This window comes from Hydractinia symbiolongicarpus, chromosome 5, assembly GCF_029227915.1.
Source record: "Hydractinia symbiolongicarpus strain clone_291-10 chromosome 5, HSymV2.1, whole genome shotgun sequence".
NCBI classification, from domain to species: Eukaryota; Metazoa; Cnidaria; class Hydrozoa; order Anthoathecata; family Hydractiniidae; genus Hydractinia; species Hydractinia symbiolongicarpus.
Window position 1 is genome coordinate 8190670 of NC_079879.1, and position 24173 is coordinate 8214842.

At 33.6% G+C, this 24173-nt stretch overlaps 2 protein-coding genes across 2 annotated transcripts; one reads left to right on the top strand and one right to left on the bottom strand.

Annotated features, from left to right (window-relative positions):
* The first annotated feature begins 262 nt into the window (after positions 1-262).
* Positions 263-14729, top strand: LOC130644557 (phosphatidylinositide phosphatase SAC2-like). The gene is made up of 23 exons (XM_057450213.1): positions 263-476; positions 3761-3841; positions 4609-4751; positions 5274-5399; positions 5511-5555; positions 5781-5894; positions 6048-6104; positions 6832-7087; positions 7673-7740; positions 8023-8134; positions 8243-8310; positions 8657-8695; positions 8898-8983; positions 9983-10060; positions 10137-10257; positions 11424-11552; positions 11642-11712; positions 11813-11859; positions 11947-12139; positions 12485-12559; positions 12636-12709; positions 12981-13106; positions 13745-14729. The coding sequence occupies exons 1-23, from the start codon at positions 374-376 to the stop codon at positions 14677-14679; spliced, it is 3147 nt and encodes a 1048-aa protein (XP_057306196.1). The 5' UTR covers positions 263-373; the 3' UTR covers positions 14680-14729.
* A 1668-nt stretch (positions 14730-16397) lies between these two features.
* On the bottom strand, positions 16398-22961 carry LOC130644559 (ras-related and estrogen-regulated growth inhibitor-like). The gene is made up of 5 exons (XM_057450216.1): positions 22157-22961; positions 19961-20052; positions 19804-19860; positions 19490-19563; positions 16398-18037 (listed from the first exon to the last, which is right to left on the bottom strand). Exons 2-5 carry the CDS (start codon positions 20043-20045, stop codon positions 17570-17572), a joined length of 684 nt encoding a protein of 227 aa, XP_057306199.1. The 5' UTR covers positions 20046-20052; positions 22157-22961; the 3' UTR covers positions 16398-17569.
* Between the last annotated feature and the right edge of the window lie 1212 nt (positions 22962-24173).

The following is a 24173-nucleotide window of genomic DNA, read 5'->3' on the forward strand; positions in this document are numbered from 1 at the left end:
GTAACACCACTTCATGAATATTTATAAAGCTGTCCTTATATCATTCATTTATGTTGTGAGTATCTCCCTGGTGTTATATTAGCCACATGTGTGAATTGAATAAAAAACTTTATCCAGTCTCAGACTTAAAACATTTCAATTTCCCAGCACAACAATGACTTTTGTGTTTTCTTTTTAAACATATTTGACATGTAATTGGGAAATTATAAATAATGAATTATTTAAAAATGCAAAAAAAATTTTTTTTAAGCATGTCAGTTTATTTCTAGAATTTTAATTTAGATTTTGCTACACAGCAAATAAAAAATTTCAAAACTTCAGAAAGAATATTCAATATCATGACGAATTTGTAATTACCAATTGGAAAAGTAAAATGGAGCTGTTTGTGACATTGGATAACATCATAATACATGACAGTTTAAAAAATGAAAGTTTGTGGTGTAGTCGATTTGATGGTCAACTTCTACCTTATTCTGGTAAGTTTTTAAAATAGGAACGGTTTAGTACAGCTGTCAGTCTCATTTGTTTGTTTTCTTCTGTGTGCTACAGCGCCCGCGGCGCGATTTGTAAAGTGGTCAGGCCACATAATATAGTGACTAAGGAGGCGGCACCTTGGTTGGCGCCAACGGGCCGAGAAAATTTTTACTATAAAAACCCTTCAAATTGGCTAAAACAAGCATCTTTAGCTATAAGCTACAGCAGAAATGTATGTCAAAATAAACTCTTTGCAGAGGAATAATTATTTTTTCTCACAGAATATCAATAAAAATCTATTTTACATTTTTCATAAAAAGTAATAAAAACGTTACAAATCGCTTTCTGTAAAAATACCAAAAACATTTTGCCTAGATGGATGAGCCCTTACAAACTCATTGGCAATATCTATTAAAGAAATCGTATCTAAGATTTCCTTGTGTACGTTCAACAATGACAAATCGTTGAACCTTTTCTGATTCATGCTAGAACGTATCCAGGTTTTCAACCGTCTCATCGTAGAAAATGATCGTTCCGGAGTAGCGGATGTAGCTCCCATTGTTAAAACCAATCGTATGATGATGACGACATTTTTTATCAATTTTCGTTTTTCGTTTGATAACGACTGTACAACATCTACAACATCGCTGAAGTTGACAGGACTGGATTCACGAAAGATAGTTGGTAGCAACTCCAATTCACACAACAACGATTGATCGTCAAAGTCATCACAGAAACTTGCATTAACAGTCTTCATTTCTTCTTCGGCTGGCGTTTTACTTATTGACTTCAACAACAGTTGTTCCACTTCTGTAAATACTTTGAAGGCAGGTTGCTCAAACCTCTCTTTGATGGTGCTGACAATTACGTCAATTGCTTCGAAATAGATGGCCTTATAGTGGGCATGAGCAGTTTCTGGATAGTAGGCTTCTCCAGTGCTGCTTGGATTTCCTTCCACAAATTCCAAGATGTCGTACTTTGGTCTTTTGCGTTTTCTTGGCGCTGTTGGCGAAGAAACGAAATCCATCGAACTTGCTGACTTGGTGACTGTCTTGTAGAATATATCAAAGTCTCTCTCGTTTCTCATGCCTTGCATCGTCTTGTTCGTAAGTTCAGCCAATTCTTTACCGCTGATTGCTGACATTTTTTCTTTCTGAAGTGTTATGGACAGATTATCTGTGTGAGCATAAAGCTTGCGTCCTAGATTCAGACCAAAATAGAATGAAAATGACTCCATCTGCTTTTTACACCCATTAATCCTCGACTTCGTTTCAGCGTCTAGCTTCTCATTTAAACTCTCGTTCCACAACGCCATCAGTGGTTCGTAGTTTTCGATGATCTTCTTGAAACAGTTCGCCCGAATTGTCCACCTTGTTGTACTTAGCTTATCCAGCTTTCCTGCATGTTTATCAGTTCCTAGGGTTCCTTCAACATTTGCAGTCAGCTTACCCAGCATGTTCTCCCGTTTCGGTGAATACTTCACTAAAACACAAATTTCACCGGCAGTTCCCATTGTATCTCGGAGGATCTGACACTCTTTAGTCATCGATTTGACAGCAAGGCTTAAGGAATGTCCTTGGCAATGGGTCGCGATGGCTTTTGGCTGCTCCTCTTTGATAATGGCAGAAACACCTGAACGTTTTCCCATCATGTTGCTTGCCCAGTCATAGGTTTGGCCTCGACAATCAGATAGGTTCAATGAGCACCTCAGCAAAATATCTTTGATGGCCTTGACGATAGTTGCGCTTCGAGTATTGTCAACTTTATAAAAGCCCAAGAAATCTTCATTCACATTTAAATCGTCATTCGCTGATCGTACACAAAACGAAAGTTGTTCGGCATTACTTACATCAGTGCCTTCATCTGCCATCATAGAATAAAACCTGCGCTCTCGAACGGTATCTAACTTTTTCCGCAATACTTGAGAAGCCATCAAATTCAAGAGTTTATTTTGCACATCATGGTGATTGTACTTATGTCCAATTTTTCCATTGATATGATCCATTACGCTTGAATCTCTACTTCGGAGGAGATAAAGAAGTTGGGTGAAGTTGTCATTGTTATCGTCTCCTTGAAGAGCAATGCCTTGTCGGCCAAGGTAGCGTAAACATCTAATGACATCAAGGAGGTACTTTCGTTCAACCTGTCTCTGGTCGGTGAGAATGTTGTCCATCAACTCGCCAACGTCTGCACAGTGTGGTAGAACCAAGTGGTACGAGGAAGCGGTTTTGTGGCATGATGAGCTTTGATGACCTCGGAAACTATCAAGAGCATTCTTCCAATTTGAAAATCCTTTTGAGGTGAAGGCTGTGTCCTTGTTTGTTTGATCCTTCAAGTTTTCACGCTTTTCTTGCGTATGGCAATAGAAACACACCACAGCATGTGCGCTAAAACAATAAAAAAGATATTTAGTTGGATGCATTATCAAAAATATAAAATTAATGATTGAAATGATAGTCCGTTTAATTTATAATATGAAAAAATAAAAAGACGCTTACTTTTCAGCATAGTGTAACCAAGGAAAATCTTTAGTCCAATGTGCTTGGAAGCTTCGTTCTCTGGTGCCATATTTTTTCTTAGGGAATGGATAAGTAGCAGGAGGATGGAAAGGTTTATCGGTAGTTATTTCAATTTTTGTCTCTGATACTTTGTTTACATTATGTACGTTGATGGATGTTTGATTTGTAGTAGTTTTGTTAGTATCATCTTTAGAATTTTTAAAATACTTTGTCAACTTATTTTGATTCATTTTTATGCAGAAAATAATCTCGTGTGTTTTTAAATACTCAGTTGCGTGTTTTCACTTTTTCACAATCAATGCGCAATGTAATGTCTTCATATTTCATAGTAATGGAAAAGGTGAAAAAGAAAAGTTTTGCCTTTGTTATAGTTCAATTGTTTATTTTAATTATACAGAAAGACCGTTAATGTAATGCTATTTTATTTGGAACAAGAACTCTCAAATCAGAATGTTCTAGCTAAAAAAAATTATTACTTTGCAAAAAAGTGGTCCGGCCACGGCCTGGGTGGCCCGCCCGTCGCCGCGGGCCCTGTGCTATGTTTAATATGTCACGGTTGATGTTCAAGCTGACATTTACGTTTAAGTTAACGTTATTTGTATGAGTCCTCACCACTCAAGAAAATATAATTAAGCAATTTAAGAAGATGCAATGTACATAATAAAAAATATTGGCTATTAAAGTTCAGGAGTCTCTCCAATGACTTGCAATAGTGTATTTTAGTGTTAAAAGCTTGGTTGGGTTTGTCTACTCAATTTTATATGCAGGTGAAAAGCTGTCAGAGGCGTGGCAACCGATGTGTAAAGGAATAGTTTATGGTGTTATTGGAAAGATGCAAATGTTGCCAGGTTGGTATTAAGTAGCAAAGTAAAAATTGATCCACCACCTTAAACTTAAACGGAAAGGGTTGCTTAACACCACACTGTGAATTAATGTAAAGAATGGCAGTTTAAAGTTAGTTATGGACTATCCTAATATATCCTTCCTTTTACAGCCATTGTGTCATTTCACAAAAATCAACTTTCACAAAAATTTTTCCATGCTTTTAAACTTTCAACTTTAATGTTTTAAACTACTTTTCATGAAATGAAGAGAACATAAAGAAAACAAGGTTGACAAATTTATGACTTTAGTATTGCTTGAAAAGCTCTAAGTTCTGATATTTTTTCCTTAAAATTCTCAGATTTTTTCTTTAAACAACAGTCTATAGGACAGTGTGCAAAGAATATTTTTAGTGCAAATAAAAGTTTACTTTGAAAAAAAGGTCAACCAAACACAACTTACCCTAGGTACATTGAAAATAAAAATCATTTCATTGTAAAAATTAATGCTTAGGATTAATGCTGTTTATCACACATTTTTACTTAGAATTAAATGTATGAAATTAGAAATCATATTTTAAGACACGTGTTTTTTTAACAAAATTATCAAGGAAATTTTTTAGCATAAAAATGGTGAGTAAAAAATGATCCTTTTTTGCATAGATCAAAAAAAGTTGCTGCTTTATTTTTTAGGAAGTTGAAAGTTCTTTCTTACTAATGTTCGATGTGTTAGGCAACCTCCATCCAGTGGTGGACTGCATAATTATATGTAAACTCTGTATGTGTGTTTATAGGGTCAGATTGGAAGCTACTTGTTATCACTGGTCGGCAATTTGTTGGTTACCTGCCTGGAGGAATCGAGGTTTACAACATTTCCAGAATAGCTGTTGTATCTTTATCAAATGATGGTGTAGATTATAACGACTTAGAGTTGGAGGTAATTATCATGCATATATCTACCTTTTGCAATTTATTTAAATGCATTAAATTAGTTACATAATTATATAATGCATAAGGCCAAGATACACTTGTATGATATCATTAAATATATTCTATACAGTTATAATTTTTCTACAATATACTTATAATTTGTTATAATTTCATTACAATGTCACTTAATTTCATATAATCTTCGCCACAACAACGCCAGCAGATAATAGATCTATTGTCACACAAACAAAAGGGATTCGAAACCAGATCGCCAACAATATTATTAAAATCAAACTTGTTTGATTTTATTCAAAAATTATAGTCATGTAGCAAATTATGAGGTAATGACGCACATGCCAGACGTTGAAATTATACATATTATAGCTATATTATAAGAAATTATAACCATATTTTAAACATATTTTAAAAAATTTTTTCGATGTTATAAAGTATATTTCAGTGATATTATACAAGTGTATCAAGTCCTTTAGAAAACTGTTATGAACTGTTCTTTTTTTCTTCATCTCAGGTTTGTTCTTCACATCACTCATCTACTGTAGATGTTTTGGACACTAAAAGTAAATCACAGCAGAAGGTGCAGCAAACATGGAACAACTTTAAAAGTAGTGCTAACAACATCACTGGAAGGACTAATGTATGTTTATTATTTTGACTTTTGAATGTTAGTGCTGGGTTTGTGCAACATAATTTATTTATTTTATGAAAAATAAATTATAAAAAAATATGATATGCACTTCTTATATAGGTTGTGTTAAAAGAAAAAGATAAATTGGAACGAAGATTGTTAGAGGTATTTCTGCTACAGTATTTTCTTATAGTGGCGATTTACCATTGGTTTAGGGATTGAGTATCAATTGGACTTGTTTTTGTCATGAAATCTTATTTTAATTTTGTCCTTGTTTTTTTCCCTGACACAACAGTACACAAAAACCTTTTTAACGATACCTCAAAAACACTTCTGTTTCCTTGTATATCAATTTAAAACAATAATTATTACGTAAAACTCATGTTTTAGGAGTTGTTAAAAATGTTTAATGATTCAGGCTCATTTTACTATTCAACAAATGGTGACTTAAGTAACACACAAAGCAGATTGCAGACTTTTGATATACCTTATTGTTGGCAACAGGTATGAATGGTTAACTAACATTGTTTCTACAAATTAGTTACTAACATTGTTTCAGTTATGCCTCCACTCTCATGTTAAAAATTCTGTTAGCACTTTTCTCTCTATCCAAAAAGTGCGAAAATATTTATACAGTCCTTGTTTTAAAATTTTTAGACTGATGACAGATTTTTTTGGAATAAATCAATGCTGGAGGACTTGCTAGAATCAAATGTAAGGTTTATTAAAATGTTTTATTTCAGTAGTTTCAGTCATGTTTCTTACTGCTAGGTTCGACAAAGGACATAAGGGTGAAAAATGATAGAAATTAGTTTTTAGGATTATGCAGTATAAAGGGTGATGTTATTGCGTTTAAAATGGTGGAATTTTGTATTATAATCATTTGAATATATGCAAATTTTAAATGTTCTGAAGTACGCTGTAACAGTCCTGTGAATCCAAAGTACTAAACTTCGGCACTGTCAGCAAAATTTTCTGACCTACAACAAAAATGAGGTCAGCAAAACTGATTTACAGGCACTTCAGGGGAATTTAAATTAAACATTTTTCTCAACTAGTATCTTTTGCAAATGTGTAATTTTTTCTATTTATTGACAACTTTGACGTTGTTTCCGTTAGAGCGGCAAAGTCGATTTAACTTAAGATGTGGATTCTGCGTAACAGTTTAAAATGTAGTGAAGTGGTATTCTTTAGTCTACAACAAACAATGTATAAAAACTTAAAATAATTTTTTTTCTCACTTTTTTAGCAAAATATTTTTTCCACATCTTTTAAAACAAGGTCATTTCTGCCAATGTTATAAAGAACTTTTCTTGACATGCCAACCTTGGCACACATAATACGGCGGCATAAAAAAGCCGCCTTGAACCAATGTAGGTTGGCTTTCAGGTCTGCAATGCCTAATACCAACGTTAATCTGCTGTAATTAATATCTTCTTAGAATCCAGCAGCTCCTAATTGGATTTGTCCGATAATTCAAGGCTATGTTCAAATCGAGAGGTGTTTTATAGACCATTTGGAGTATTTAAATGATAAAAACGGACTAGACAACACAGATGGTGGTAGTGATGATGAGGATGATGATGCATGGGATATGACTGATTTTAAATCTTCAGAAAAGTACCGCACAGCAGAGAATATGAAGGAAGATGAGTACGATATTGTGATCATATCAAGGAGAAGTAGACATCAAGCAGGTTACTACTTAAACTAGGAGGAACTAAGTGTTTAAAAACTTTCGTAATAAAAGCTGATACTGTCTCTTAAATGATGGCCACTAGCAAAGTTCACAAAATCTAGGCAGACTATAAAGTTGCTTTCTGTGTAAAGTCTTGTCATTGTAAATCATATACCATCTTACCACTTAAACACATGTATGGTGACAGGAGTGAAAGAACTTCTTTGAAGAAAGCACAAAAACAAAAAAGTTAAAATACTGCTGAATTTTTTTAGTTTAAAAACGATTTTTTTTTTAGTATTAATCATTTTTTTAAAAAAGTGTGTTGCAACACCTTTTTCTATGAGTTTAGTTTTAACTTCACAGTAAACCTATTTTTAACTTAGCCACTGCCCTTATAAGAGATATGAAGAGTTGAGCCACTGTCCTCGATAAAGGATGTCTAAAAAAGTACCTATCAGACAGCAAATTCAAATTTCATTTAGGTCATTTAAGTTTTATATCAAAACATTCCAAACCTTCAACATTCATTAAAGTTAATCTAGAATTGATAAACATTCTGGGGAGGAGCAAGATTTATAGTTTGAGATAAAATATTATTTAGGGACAAGATATAAACGCAGAGGAATAAATGAAAACGGACATGTGGCCAATTATGTGGAGACTGAACAGGTACATTTTTTTACACTGTAAAGATTGACCAGAATAATTGAAAAGATGGAAAGTCTTCAAATGAACACCTGAGTTTATTTTTTTATCTGATGTTCCTAAAAATTTTGGTTAGTAATAATACTAGTTTTTTTTTTACTATTTTTTTTAATTACACCCTTATTAATCTTTTGATTTCCTTGAAATATTTTCCTAGAAAATTGAAATTTCCACCTAAAAATATACCTTGAAATATAATAATTAAGTCCTGGTAGCCACCCTATTGTTTTTAACTTATTTATATAGATTGTGTGTGTGTTAAACCACATCGTGTCCCATGTTCAAATTCGAGGCTCAGTACCAATCTTTTGGAGCCAGCCTGGAACAAAGTATCGTCCACTTCCGCAAATAGACAGAGGTATTCTACATGTGAATTAACTTTAATTGATTGTTCCAAATTAAAAATACACAATTTTTCATTTACAACAATAAAAGTATTAGTATATTTCCCCCCATTTATTTATAGATTTCTCTGAGTCCAAAGTTGCATTTGGAAAACATTTTGGTGAAGAACTTGGTTTATACAAGAAAATGGTAGAGCCTTTTAGCAAATTATATATTTTTACATATCAATTCAATATTGTCATATTCAAGGTAAATTGTGCACACCAAAATGCTCTTTAGTCTAGGTGTAGAATTTCCAACAACACGTTTTTAGCAAGCACACAAAAATGCGTTTTAGTCTGCATGTAGAATTTTCAGCAACTCATTATTAGCAAGCATGGATGTTACCATTGCCACAGCCAGATCAGTTTTAATAAGCCTCGTTTGTAAGTAAAGGTCTATTAAGACATGAAATCTTAAAGGAGAATAAATTCAGAATGTGTAATATGGAGTGCGGATTTAGGTTACTGTGTATTCTAATTTTTTTTGTGCATAGGTGATTGTGAGTCTTGTGGAATCAGCTGGTAGAGAACAGGTCAGTAAACCTTTTCAATGTTTCTACTTCAGCGATCACATTAGCCAATTCAATTTCCTGGTAAAATACTAATTTGCATCTGCATGGATACATGAAATAAGAAATTGATAACGCCAAAAATATTAAGCTTTGAAGATGTACATGAATGTACATAAAAAAGATGAGGAATTCAATTTTTTTTTATTTAAGTGTTCTCTTTTAGATTATCGGAGATACATTTCTTGATCACATATTTGAATACAATAGCGAAAATCTGACATATGTAACGTTTGATTTTCACGAGCATTGGTAGGCTTCTTTTTTTTTTTATTTTTTTTTTTCACATTTTAATTTTAAAGACGTTTTAGGAAGGATGTGTTTTTGCAAAGCGTTTTTGTTTTCCGTCGTTTATTTTTTGCAAAAGAACTTTAGAAAAAATTGATGATCAATAAAATAAAATAGCTCTGTTTTCCACACAAGTTTATTCTTCTCTTAGTAATAAATTATAATGAAGCATGATTGCCACTAAATCAGTAAAATTAAAGAATTTTGAATTCGACCAGGGTAAATCAGGGAAATAAGAAGGATTTAATAGAAAATCAAGTATTTTTCCCTTTTTAATTTTGATGATTTGTTTGGGTATTTGTGTGAATTTTTATTCTAAGTTTGTGGTTTTTAATAATGGAATAATTCGGGAAGTTCAGGAAAAATATTATAAAAATCAAGGAATTTTTGTTGCAACCCTGTAAATTTATCATTCTTAACTAACAAAAGGCGTTATAAAATATATAAAATAGTATCATCACTGTTTTTTTTACCCTTACAGTAATACAGTTGACTTTTAAAACCTCAAGAATAAAAAAAGCTTTACAGTTGATCCTTTAAAATCCCCTATTTTATTTTTTTTAAAAATTTTTCTTCTGAATTCGGTGCAAAGTCTCCTTTAAAATCCTCCGAAATCCTCTTTTTCTTAGAAAAAAATACAACCCTACCTACTCCTACTCTTTCTTATCTGAGCTGTTTAAGTAATATTAACTAAAAATTGATAAAAAAAAGAACGTTTCAAAATTAAAAAAAAACGCAACATTCGCATCCTATGTTTAAGTTAGATATTTGTACCCCTCCTCTCCACTTGTACTTGTCAATGGGTATATTTTTGGATTTTTATCACAGTATCGTACTAACGCAAGCCACTATGCCATCCATGTGTAATAAAAGAATAAAATTAATTTCAGGTTTCCTTTACAGGGAGCTTTTGTTTTGTACTTTCTTTGCAAATATGTGCTATCAAATATTCTGTACTTTTAGTCGAGGTATGAAGTTTGAAAATGTTTCAACATTGACTGATGTTTTGGATCATTACATTCAACAGATGGCATTCCATTGGTGCGTTGTTATTGTTTTTATTGCATTACCGTTATTTCCATGGTTACTTTACTAATGCCTCAACTTTTAATTGTAGGGTAGATGATTCTGGTCCCATCATGCAACAGCAGGGTGTATTTCGTGTCAACTGTATGGATTGCTTGGATCGTACTAATGTAGTCCAAGCTGCTATTGCGAGAGATGTTCTTAAATCAATTGTAAGTTATGATAACTAATATATAACTAATATTCTTCTGTAGTCGACAGTAGGGTCAATTTGGTACAGATGAATGGGTAAAGTTAGATGGGTGGGTGGGATTAAATGGGTGCATTTGGTGGTGAGAGAGGAAGGGGCGTAAAATAAAAGTACCTTAATGAAGATAAACTTTCACCATTCCTTAAATTCGTAGAAATATGAAGTACTTACCCATATATTCTATCCTTATAATATATCTAGTTTTCACATATGCGATATGTACAACTATTTATGCTTAAAATGTTCATTATAGCGTGTTAATTTTTTTTTTATTTGTGAGCTTTGGTTCTGGAGATATTTATGGTAACGGTCATGACAGTGTCGATTGGGACTTTCTATTTGATAATGGCGGCGCCTGTTAATGCGATTATCGTTTTCGCGGGGGGAAATTTAGGCTATGTTGTTTTTGGCATATGTAAGAATGTTTTTTATTACAAAATATATATGCAAGTTTTTTGTTAGTTCTCCTTACTGCCCTGATTCACAAAAATTAATTTTCACGAAAGACCCTATCTTGCTCATTAGAGAAATTTTTTTAAGAAAACTGAAAAAATAAGCCCACAATCCCTGTCCTCTTATTAGTGGGCAAAAAAGTGAAGGTGCTTCTTTATGTGACTTTTTATAACGCCATGTAGACAATTAAGAGACAATCAAGTTGATTTTTTAATTTCTTAATATAAGGCTTCGTACGTTATAAATAGTTCGACTACTTTATAGCCCTTGCTACAAACACCTATTTACGCGCCGGAGAATTCTTAAGTTACGCGCGTTTACGCCTCGAAATGCCAAAATATTTTTCGATGTATTATTGTGGGTATTGGAACCTGTTAAATTGATTCTTTTAATACACAGCAGTTAAAAAGGTATCTTTTCAATTAAACATGCACAGAATAAACGCCCAATCTCATTAAAGGGCGTCTCATTTTATTCTGACTTTTTGTCTATTTGGCGCTTTAATATGTTGCTGAATTATGGCTAAATAGTTAGAATGTCCGTTAAAGATTACTAACAACCCAAGTTATGAGGGTATGGCATTTTTTGCCACCTGGGACTCAACCTGCTCCCAACCCCAACCCCTCTATACACTAGCCTGAATAGGGATAAAGGGGAAAACTAATTTTCATTTAGTTACGAAAACTAGGCCGTCTTCTACCTGATGAAGTGCTACCACCTACATGTCGACGTATTCATAATTGTATGTGGGCTAACAACGGAGATGCGATAAGTCGACAATACGCCGGAACAGCTGCGATGAAGGTAATGATATTTGTTAGCTGTCACCTGTTTTCTCTTAATATTATCGTCAATGAAGGAGGGTATTTAAAATTGGCTATTTATATTATCAGGGCGATTTCACAAGAACGGGGGAGAGGAAGATGATTGGTGTGATGAAAGATGGGTACAACTCAGCAAATAGGTATAGCAACATGTCACCAAGAACTTGTTTCCCATGCAGGATTGTCAATTATATGATTTTAATGTTTTTCTGATGGCTATGCATTTGTTCTCCTTCTTAGGTATTACTTGAACAGGTTTCGAGATAATTACAGACAAACTGTTATTGGTAAGAAGCTGGAGATATCACGTGACATGACGAGGTTTTTTTAAAAGTTTACAAGTTCGTGACAGAATTTTTTTTTAAATCATTTAGACATGATGCTGGGTAAGTCCATTTCAGACGATCTTACTGAGATCGCAACAGAATCTTCTAGTACTGATGACGATACTTGGACATCAGATAAGGAGGAGTGCATTCGGCAGTTGGTACGTCATAGTGAACTGTCGCTCCTTCCACGTGATGAGGAATGCTTGGGAGGTTGGGCACTAGTGGATCCTTTCACCTTGTAAGTACTGTTATCTCAAGCAATCGTATGCTAACCCTGAATACACACTCGACAATGAAACAGAACAACGAAACGACTGAAATTTAATTAGTTGTTTCTATTGTTGTTATAAACTTATCCGGTTCTGTTCGCGAGAAAGAAATTAAGATTTTTTTCCACTGGAGCTTAATAAGATTTAACTTAATAAGATTTTTTGCAACAAATTTGTACGAAGTGTAAATTATGGTTTAAGCGAAATGTCCTAGTGTAAACTAATCAGAAGTGAGTCAATATTTAAGTGGGGGTTTAAATTGAATCATTAGTTGATTATGTGTCATTATTATGCTTATGATGTTTTCTCTTCAGCGTGACACCCTCAGAGAATCCCCAAGATGAAGATGTTATCTTGTTGCTAACTCATGAAGCTTACTATGTTGCTAGGTAACAGATCTACCATTTTAATTTTTTCTAAGTATGACTACACAGTTTGTTTATTAATTTGCGTTTATTTGTACAGATACAGTGACGAGTTGGAAGAAATTTCATCGTATCAACGAATACCTATTGAGCAACTGGAAAAGATCGAAATAGGCAAGGATTAGTTTATAGTATGATGTAATGGAATGCTTGCTATGAGCGAATCTTTTCTCCGCCGTAGCTGTGATTTTTGAAACAGGGTTTTTAAAACCAAAAAAGAAAGCCGACTAGTTGAATAAAAATATTTTAAAAAATAAAAAAAATAAATAGAAAAAAAAATTATAAAAACCAAAAAAAATTTCCTACTGCCTTATTTTTCAAGATCCTGAAGGTTCAATTATTTTAAACTTGTTAACTTGACTTACCCTAATACCATTCTTTGTAGGTGTTGATAACATCAATTTCAAGAATCAATATATATTCATGAGACTTTTTTATCGTTGGAATAAATCAAGTGGTTACTTTCATACGATGAGAACAATACAACAAAGATTATCGGATGAGTCTAAAGGTAAATTATTATTTCGTACCCGATCCGTCATTGCTGGCCCTTGATACAACGACTCTTAGGCCTCAATTACCCATGATCCATTGCACAAATGTCAAATTCTCATAGGTGCATAAGGTTAGAGTTAATCAAGCCTAACAAGTCACCAAATCACCTTTGACCAGGAAATTTTCCTGGTTAAAGTCGTTAGGGTTAGGGTTGTCTATGAGAAGGTATTGTTCCAATTTTTTTACCTTTGCGTGATTTTTTACGTCTTTTCTTTTTACATGGATTTTGATAATTCCGCTAAGATATTCTGTGTTTGGAAACCTTATCGACAAATCTTCGGACAAAATCGTTTTTGCATAAATAATTCGTCATGGTTTTAAATTCCCATGGCCAAAAAAATTATCGCTATTGGCATCTTGACATCAAACACTTGAACAAAAAATTATTTATGTTTTTTTATGAAGTCTGGTGCAGTAACATTATTCCGTTTTCTTGGACTAAAAACAGGTTTGATTTATTTTTAGGATTAACCCCACTGACTTTATTCCGTCATTTTCGTCGGACAAAATGTACAGCAATCTTAACTAAGCTTTACACAGATTTGTTAGGAAAGTCAAAACGTCTTTTGGTGCATTTTCTTTGTTACTTTCTAGGTATATTGTTGTCAATAGCGGAAGTCTTCCTTTCTGTTTGCCGTCATCAGGGCATAGGTTTGAAAGTCGTCGAAACTAAATTTGACAAGCGTCGTTCAAAGCCGCAACATAACATTAAACCGTTAACGTCAAAAAGAACGTTAAGTACGTCAAGTCGGAGCGAAATGACCACTGTCACAGATAATGACGGTAAAACGTCGGCAAACCAACGGAGCAGATCGTTATCAAACACGAGTCCTAAAATATCTGTGGAGAAGAGCAATGATACTCCTCCATCGATAAATGTAGAAGACACGGAGAGTGAGTTCATGAAATTCCACTTGCAGTACTCTCCTACGAATATGGAAGAGAAATTCTCAAAACTTGACAACGATAGGAATTCTATACCAAAATCTGTAAGTGATAGTAATATCAAAAAAAATACCCCAGCGAAAGAACAACCGCTGTCTAAAGATCAATCGCTGAGCAAGGAACAACCGCCCAACAAGGAACAACCGCCCAGCAAGGAACAACCGCCAAGCAAGGAACAACCGCCCAGCAAGGAACAACCGCCCAGCAAGGAACAACCACCGAGCAAGGAACAGCCATCCAAAGCTCCCAACAAAGTGGATGCATTTTTCCGCAAAACAAAAATAGCTCTTAATAATGTTGGTCCCAAATTCCGTGATTTATCTCCAGTTACTAGAAACAACTCAAAAGCGGAGAAGAATGTGGAGGGTCAGGAAGTTGCACCCTCTAAATCAACCTTTCAAAAGCTGAACGAGCGTTTCATAAATCGTTCCGAAGTGAAAAACCCTTTAAAAATGTTACCAGAATTTAGGAATAAAATTCAAACTGCTTTGAGCAGTCCTAGGTCGAGGCGAAAGCCGCGTCTGTTATCAGAGCTAGATATAGAAAAGAGAAAAAATTGTAAAACTAAAATTTTGGAGCTTTAAAAGTTTTTTAATAAGTTAACTTCAAGATATATATATATTACGTACACTGTCCGGTAAATTATTACACAAAAGTTTATGCATTTTTTTATATTAAATTGTTTTAGAAAGATAATATGGCTTAAAGAAAAAAATATATGGGAGGATTTAAGGTCAAGTTTTTGGTCGAGTTACAGCAAACAAACATTTAAGGGCGATCATGTTTTTGTTAGATGTCATGTACGAAGTGTCGCTTCGTTATTGTATCAGTAACTGATCTTTGCGGTGGAGTGTTAGGAGAGTAACTGAGAGTTTTACATGGCTTATGTTCTCGTGTTCTGTTAATCGTCATTCTTGTTTTTTATATTACTGAAATTTTATTGAAAAAATTTTTATTGTATATTTTTTTTTTATAATTTTACCAGTACAAGAATGTTTTGTTTTACCTACACAGAAACTAGTTATTTTTTTTTTATATATAACCTGTTTGTTTTTCTTGGAAGCGCTTGCTTTTCTGACATTGGTTTTCTTCCAGAAATAAGGATTATTTTCAACGATAAAAAAAGTGTGCACTTATTCAAACACACGCTTTTAGGTTAGTTTTAGTTTAGCGACATGATGCTCAAATCCCTCAAAAGACGTAGAACAGCCAGCTATAGTAAAAGAAAAGAAAAATGACAAACAACAGAGATATAAAAAAAAGATTATACAGCGAACGCGATGCAAAAACTGAAGCACAGCGAGCTGATAACATGTGTGCAGTAGCGCTCCCTTGTCAACGAAGTTAGGGAAACGTGTACGTTGGAAAAGTCTGGGGAGGAAGTTGGGGAAATGTGTGTGGCAGAATTTGGATTGTCTGTCGTTGAACATTCGCACGCAGTAACCCCAAACACTTAGTGGAAAACTTCATTTTTCGAGATGTCCTTAAGTTGAACAATATTCTTAACTAGCAATTGTTTCACGCATGCGTTTTAGACATGTTATTTAAAGTAATATTTACGCACAGTACATTATCGTTTTTTAAATGAGTAAATATTAGTTTGAATAACGGACGCTCTTCAGTATATACGAAAATATGAAGCATTTCCGCATCAAACGATTAAGCCAGTACTTGATGGAATCAGAAAAAGCAGCACATTCGCTACTCGACCAACGCAATGAAAGTTCCGTATGTAGAGGTCGGGAAAGTAAAAATACGAAATTGAATAAATTATTAAAGAACCGAGTATTTAACTTTCGCAAGGATGGTCAGTACCGTCGCAATGCATTATGTGAAGAAGACGAAATTGATCGGAACATTATTTTGCAAGCTCTAAGATTGTCAAGAAAAATAAAAATTGATCAACTTGGAATCATATGAGCTGGTCACATGGACAAAAATATATAATAGTGATTTAATCTTTTTAAACAAGAATAAACTAGAAATGGTTACCCAGGCAGAATTCGACAAATAAAGTGGATCAACCCTATTCCTAGGGCTTCTGTTACCGCCTTGTGAAAAAGACAAAAAAGCCTGGAATGAAGGTTTTATTTAAATTTTTAATTCAACAGTGTTGGGACGTGCTGGCTGACCACTGTTTTTCGTTCAGAATTTTACGACAAAATAAATGCAGCGCCATTGCATCTAAAATGTCACGGATGAGCTCGTAATCCGTTCCTTAGACAGAAACGCTTATTACGTAATATTTGTCAGCTTTACTGTTCCCCTTATTGCACAAAAATTGTGAAAAGGCTCCGCCTTAATTTGTAATTATGTTATTAAACACTGAGAAATGTATATTGTATATACTCAAAATTTTCTTTCCCAAAAGCTTAATGCAACATATGTGGTTTTTTGACGTATGTTTCGAGAGATACTTTTCTTGTCATCCGGCTATTGTACTATTGTGATGTTAGAAATTCTTGCGAATTGCGTTATTTGAGAAACTTCCCTGTTATTTAAATTCACGGCATTTTAATTTCGCGGTGTAAGTAACATTTAGTATATCAAAAGCCGCAAAAAATCAGAAGAAGTTTTTTTGCGTTTCTTTACCCAGTCTAATCTGGCTTTGCATTCTTTTTTACACTGGATTTTTTATTTAGTTTAATTTTGCGGTTAGTTGAACTTAATATCGCGCTTAAGCTAGTAAAAATGCGTTTTTTGCGGCATTTTAATTTCGTGGTTTTGAGGACCAAACTGGAAAACCGCGATATTTTTAAGCAATGAAGTATTTTGACAATCACGTTTTACAACAGGGAACACTTGGACCCAGGAGTTCTGTAGGATTTCAGGGCAGAATTAATCTCGCGAAATTCATGGGTAAAATCTTTTGCCGAAATTTATTTACGTAAAATCGATTTAAAATTTTGACAAAAAAATTTATTGAAGGGATGAAAAATGTGCGGGCGTATGATTTTTTTCTTTTTTACAGACTGTACACATTCCATGCAACAAATAAATTAAAATCTGAACCATAAATACAAGTTGATTATTTACAAGGTCAAAAATATACTTCTTGAAAAAAGGCCGTTTTGTATTAGGAAATATTCCGTCAGTTTTTTATAGATACTTTAAGCCGAATAGGTATGGTTCTTGCAGGTAATATTACGAACACCCTTAACCCCTCGTAATTAACTCACGTTAACTGTATCTTATAAAGAAAGAGTTCGGTCACACTCAGAAAGGAACACATCACTTTTAATCCATTATACGGACTAAATGCATTTCTTAGTCGAACTGAGTTCGCGTCCGACAATGAATTTTTTCGTGTGCTACACAAACTGCGTTGGCGTTACGCATGTACGTCTTCACACAGACTATTTTTTGTCAGTCAGAGAATTAGCACGCGTTAAACAGGCTGTTTTCGCGTCACACACAGACTGTGTTTGTGTCACAAACATACTGTGTTTGTGTCACACACAGACTATTTGCGCGTCACACACAGACTACCTCTCTGATGTCCAATATTTTTTCGTGTTTTCGCTCTTTGTTTTCTCTGGCAATTTTGTATTGTTTTTCCAAACCTTTCAAGAGAGACGTGAAGCTGGTACCTCTTTTCTTTAAGTTAGCCCCTTCTTCGCTCGCCTTTGTGCGGAGAATATATCGAATAATGTCGTTAAACGTTTTGTTCGTTTCATTGTAACCCTCTGATACAGAAATCTCATAAAATGGGCACGAGTATTTTTCTGAAAGTTTTTTCCCATCATCCTTTGACACTTCACGTAAATGATGCAAGTCTTTTTTATTACCAATCACAATAAACATGGCATTATTTGTCCGTGTCATCTCGATTAACTTGTGTATCCTCTGTATTTCCTCAAAACTTTTTTCCTGGGTAACTGAGTAAACAAGTATAAATGCGTCTCCCCAAACAAAATCTTTTTCTCGTCTTTGGGTACCATTCTAAATAAGATAAGATTTTTTATTATAAAATACAGCTAACGTAGTTTCGGCAAATAAATTAAACGAAGCAGATGCCCTTCAAATTGTCCACCCCACGTTTTTAACAATTCAGAGAAACCAAAATTCATGTAGGCAAAAATTAAAATTTTTTTTTCTTATGGAATGAGTTGGAATCTAATTTTCTCCTCTCGATCTTATCACTGAAAAAAAGACAGTGTTTATGCAATGCTATTTTTGGCCGAGATGTCAACAAATAGAGGACACGGTCAGATGTCATGTCATCACTGTGTCAGGTTTGTGAGAAAGAGAACGTTTTCCAAACATATTTTCTCCTCGTGTTCACACAAGAAATAAGAAAAATGCGATATGCCAATATACTTATTATAGCTATCAATACAGGGACGATCAGTACCATCTTGTTTTTGTATATCACAATATTACAGAAAAGAGAACTAGAGATAAAGTTGATGAAGAATATTCTGAATGACTTATATCCCAAACTTATATCCCAAACTTTTTCTCCCTATATTTTAATGCAAATTCCAAATCAAGGGCGGAACAGAACGGAACGGATAATTTTGATATCATGGTTAATAAATTTTTTCGTCACGATTCGTTCTAAATCAAACTGAAAGTTATATTTATCTTGCGTTTTCAACTTTTTATAAACCGTAATTATTGGATTTAGTGCATATCTTCCAATTAACGAAAGCCATTTTAAAATTAACGCAGACGATTTGGTAATTCTGGCAAAAGTGACAAAAAGAAAAGTTGGTTGACTTAAAGGGAGTCCAACACTTTTGTGCATGTAACCAGAAAAAAATGAAGAATATGCATCAAGAAAAGAAACTTGTGGTTGGACAGAACGACATCCATGAATGATATTTAGACAATCACATTTGTTCTTGTTAAATTTTGTTTTATAAAAACAGGAGTAGTATTTTATTAAGAAAAACTTTCCTTTTTTTGTTTATAGTCTATTATCTTAGACTACCTTTAAAAATTTACACGCACTTCCAAATTAGCGCAAGTCCTAATCAAGTACACACCTTAGAAACTCTTTTTTGAATGACTTAGCGCACAGTACGCTAAGTTGACAAAATTGGTAAGTCGTGACAAAATCATAATGACCAAATACACGCTTTCTTTTTAAAGAATACTGATATAATTTTGACCAGGTTGGCCGTTGTTCTTATTTCCTCAGAACAAACGGCCTATTGTTTTTAACTTGAAATTCCAGCCTATTATTTTAATAAAATATATTCTTATAAAAGAAGTATATTCAAATACGCATAACCGCTAAAAACAGAACTGCATGCAACAGCGTGCCGTCTGGATAAGCGCGCCTTCTGGGTAAGCGCTCCCTCAAGAAGTAGATATTTAGTCACTCCAGCTTATGGTGAAAACAATTCGTTTCAACATCTCCTGACAGTGAAGACAATTCGTCCCTACCTCCCCTGCGGTGTCTTTCATATCAATAACCAGAGTTGAATTACCAATCCCGATATGACGTCGATGAGTTGACTCTACAAATATTATACGTGTACGAGTTACACATATCTCTAATATTTTTGATCTTATGTTAATCTAAGCACCCATATGGTGCGGTTGGCTACCTTGAAAAAAGCAAAATATTCTCTCATGATTTTTTTTAAATCCTGTCTCCTTAACGACAAATCGTAATACAATTACCATACCGTTACTATATATAACTGGATCATGTAACACCTTAACCGAGCGTGTTCTGGAAAATTAAATATAATTACCTAAATATGGATCATATTCTCCAATGAATCTTCTTGTCAAAAACCTGACCATCAATGCTAAACAAATAGTGTTAACACACGAGTTCAAACTTAGAATATAAAAAAGGCGGGAAATAAAAAAATAAGTAAATTATTTGATAAATGGTTATCTACATACCTGACTTGCCAACTCCTTGTGATCCTAACAATACCAGTTTGATGACAGGATGATTTTGCGCGCCACGTAGATGACGTTTTGACATTTTTTTTCTGAAACAAAATGGCTCGTTTAAAATATCACGTACTTCGTATTGAAAGCTTTACAGTAATAATTCAAATGATAGAGGCACCAGAGAAATTTAGACACTTCGGTCTGGCACTAAATCCACTTAAGAAACCACAACAAACCCTGAAGGATTCTTCTCTTTTCTTAAGTGCCACTAAATATTTGATTAATGCTGTATAGAGTTGCAGGTGATTGTTCTACGTAATCTCGAGAAACTTTTTAACAACCAATGGAATATTAAAAAGGCATTGGGGTAGCTTCTTAGGCATAAGATACATAACACAGATAAATATATCTCCCCCAAATAAAAACAAAAAACAAATCAAGTCCAATCTATCTAACGCGATTGCTTTGTTACAATCCTTTTCTTCGTAAAAAAAATCTCCCACTTGTAGTATATATTCACACAAAAACATCAAAAAACCTTCCCCTATCACGTCCTTTCGTTTTTGTCACACAACCTCAGAACAGTAAAAGCTGTAAACGCTATTGTTGTTTTAGACAGTATTAAATATTTTTTAACCTCAAACGTAGCCAATATTATCCTTCCTATATCACCTATTACCATATCAGCTTCATTTCCAGTTTCCTCTTTTCATTTACTGTAATCAAACAGACACAAGTATTAGAAACAAAGTTGTTCTCATGCAACAATTTGACAGTTGATTTTGAAATCTAAACACGATTATTATGAAATATGGAGTGTGATCGCTTTAAGTCTGTTGTTCATATAAGCGAGGGAATGTGTTCGGACGGCACGAATCTTTCCCTTAATAATTTTTCACCTTTTCATCGAATGAAAGAAACATGTACGCCTTTTATTGTCAGATTTGCCACATTGTCTGGTCTCGACAACCACAAATCTTTTCTCGCCTATTTCAGCCTTGAGTCATCAAAAATTATGTTAATAAATTTAATTACCCATTATTTCAATATTTGCAAATTTTGCGACTTATTGATATTTTCGCGGAAAACAAATTATTTGCGAAAATTTATCTAACAAGATGAATATAGAAAAAAATTTGTCTTGTGGCAAACCCAATCAAGTATGTAGGGCTAAGTATACGAAGCAAGATTAATACCACTGATGTAATTTCCTTACAATAGGTCTACACGCTTTTTAATACGAGAGTATTAAAATTCTAACCTAGCTGGTCATTATTCATATTTCTCTATTGTTCTAAACAATGGACCTATTGTTTTTAACCTGTATCCAAGCCTAATATTCTTATAAAGCATATTCTTATGCAAAAGAATGCGTGTATAACAAAATCAAAACACGGAGAAAAAAATATTTGAGACACAAAAATTAAAATTTTGTAAACTGAAATAACCTAATGTAATTTAATCAATTTTATTTTCTACCTAATCTTCAGTAAGAGACTAGTTGTACTGCCAGGTAAGGGGTAACCTCCTTATATGTGATATATCTTTTTCTTATCTTGAAAAGAATCCATAAATTAAATTTAGTGAAAAAGAAGCAACTTTAGTGTCAAAAAAATCAACGAACAATCAAGTATATTCAATTTGATTTTTTTAAAAAAATTAATCGCCAGTTGAACGCAAGATTATTGGCCATTGATACTATATTAGCCTCGAATACTTTTAACCTGACAAAGAAATGTCTGAACACAAAAGCTTGCGAAAACGATACCACACCTGAGCAAAAACTGATTTCACTAGCTATACACAAAATAAGGTCTCTACCATATGCACTCCACGTCTTTTGTAATTTTTTTTTATCGTTTGCTCGCAGTCTAAGTGTTTACGAAATTGCTTTATAAAATGTTGTCTCCCGTGAGGAATCCTGTTTGTTTCAAAATGAGTGATAATTTATAAACAGTAAGCGTCAGTACAAGAGCAATTTATATACTCCCTGTGATATCTAATTTTAAACAAAAATAGTTCTTCCCATTTAATTCAAATGACTCAAAAATGACAACAAATTAAAAACACTTTTTTATGTAAAAATAGTGTTGAAAATTTCAAGATAAGCATATTCTTAGGATATTCTTAACTTTTTGTCTAATTTCATCTTTGATATTCTTATAGAATATAATCTATAACAAAAGCGAGTTCAATGTTTACCTTTTTGGAGAAACCAATTCTGATATTTATGAAAATATTTCTCTTCACAAAGCCTTGAGATGCTGTCTCGGAGAGATAACACGTTAAAGAAATGTCAATTCAGACAGACAGTAAGTGTTAGATCAAAAATGACATCTAATGTTATAAAAACGATAAAAATAAACCTAACTGTTTGAATTGAGAAAAAAAATTAAGGAAGGCGTTCTTTTGATCTTTAACCACGTCTTGTTAGCGTATCGCTCATTTTAATTAAACACGTGATTAATGGACGGAAATAATTAGGTTAATGTGTTTGTCCTCATGACTATTTTTCTTGTTTTCTACGTGTCTGCTACGTGATTTCTTTCTTATGAGAAACATTTGCGGTAATATAACGAGTCCTTTGAGTTTTATGTTCCCACCAAATTCACGGGTGGCTATCTTTTATTCTTGTGTTAGGTTTTTCTAGAAAAAATTTACCGTGTGAGTTGAAACGCTACATGAATAGTTACATAAAAAATAAATAAGGTTCATAAATTCTTTACCAATCTCGTACCCAGGGCTTTTTTATTTTTTTAAATCTGGCCGTCTGAGATTTTCAGAGAGAAAAAAAAAACCCTGGCGATGGGGTTGACGCCTTCTGAAACTCGCCTTTCCTTTATTTCAATGTTGTCTCAGGATGTCGCTTTTGTTTTAACAATGTGGCCCACATAAATCCAACATTGACTATGAAGGGGGGGCAAGCTACAAGTGCAGTTTCGGCAATTATTAACGTGTCAATATTTTTAGGGTGTTTTGTTGCATTTTCGTCCACGAAACTATTTAAACTATCCATTGATTTTTTTGCGTGTAAATTTTTTACAAAAAGAAAGTTTTAGTATTAAAATTACGTCATTTTTCGAATTTGGCTGAAAACGCAAAACGGTCAACCATTTAACTATTCAAAGCTGACAGGATACAAAATCTCTAATTTGCGTATGTATAAGCCATGTGAAGAGCTTTTAAAATTTTCTACTTGCACCTTCTAGCATGCTAGCGATACTTCGAAGACCGCAAAGGTACATAATTTTGTAAAAAATGGTCACTTTGACGCGAAACTACCACCAACATTTTAACAGTTTGGATCTAGCAAAATGACCCATGCAAACAAATTTGTAGCCTTAAAGTTAGACAAAATGAGTGAATATAAAGAAACAGTATAATAACTTGCGAAAGAGGAACCTTGATAATTATAGTCCTGTCACAATATATTTTGATCAGAGTTGTAGGCTAAAAATTAGTACTACCAATCCTGTTGTAAAATAAGTAGGAAAAAAATATTGATATGCGTATGAGTTAAATTATTACATCAACATTTAAAATATAAAGATGCCACAAAAAAGTCTAAATACACTGTATTACAGTCCCAATTACGTTCCTCCTATTGCACAACACATATTGCAAACCGGAGACACATCAAGAAAAAAATATATATATATATATATATAAATAATAGTTGATTTTGCGCGAGCCACAGCGAAATCAAAAAAAATTCATGAAAATACAACGATCGAGTAGACTCACCTGTTTAAGCAAACTTATATCAGCCAATTTTAGTAATTAAGTGCTATCTTCACGCGACAATACCACAGTTGTTAGATCCTCTAAACTTTTCACCGCATGCATTCATTAGGAAGTGAACAATAAGCTTCAAACCGTGTATTAATCCTACTTACTTAGGAAGCTAAGCTTGTTTAAAAAATTCAATATACAACTATTGCCTCTGCATTCTTAAAAGGTTTAAAATTTTCAAAATATTGTACAACTTGTTGAGCAAAACAAATCACATATATTTTTGTCCGTATTGCATAAAACTTTACAGTTTAAAACGCAAAGCAACTTTCCCTCCTTGCAATAGCGCTTTATGTTGATCATTGATCGCATACACTGTTAAAGAGAGTTTGACCGTAGACATTGGCAAAGAGAATTTGCCCGTGATGATTGGTAAAGATAGTTTTGCAGCGTCGAATAAAAGACATAGTTTAACTGTGTAAATCGG

Bases quoted from the DNA above. Each gene is read 5' to 3' on its own strand.
- LOC130644557 (XM_057450213.1), top strand. From the start codon at position 374: ATGGAGCTGTTTGTGACATTGGATAACATCATAATACATGACAGTTTA. The intron at 10,258-11,423 runs GTAAGTTATGAT...ATTTTCATTTAG, and splicing joins GAGATGTTCTTAAATCAATT to TTACGAAAACTAGGCCGTCT. The intron at 12,710-12,980 runs GCAAGGATTAGT...CATTCTTTGTAG, and splicing joins ACTGGAAAAGATCGAAATAG to GTGTTGATAACATCAATTTC.
- LOC130644559 (XM_057450216.1), bottom strand. From the start codon at position 20,045: ATGTCAAAACGTCATCTACGTGGCGCGCAAAATCATCCTGTCATCAAA. The intron at 19,861-19,960 runs GTATGTAGATAA...CTATTTGTTTAG, and splicing joins ACAAGGAGTTGGCAAGTCAG to CATTGATGGTCAGGTTTTTG. The intron at 19,564-19,803 runs GTAATTATATTT...TAATATTTGTAG, and splicing joins AGAATATGATCCATATTTAG to AGTCAACTCATCGACGTCAT.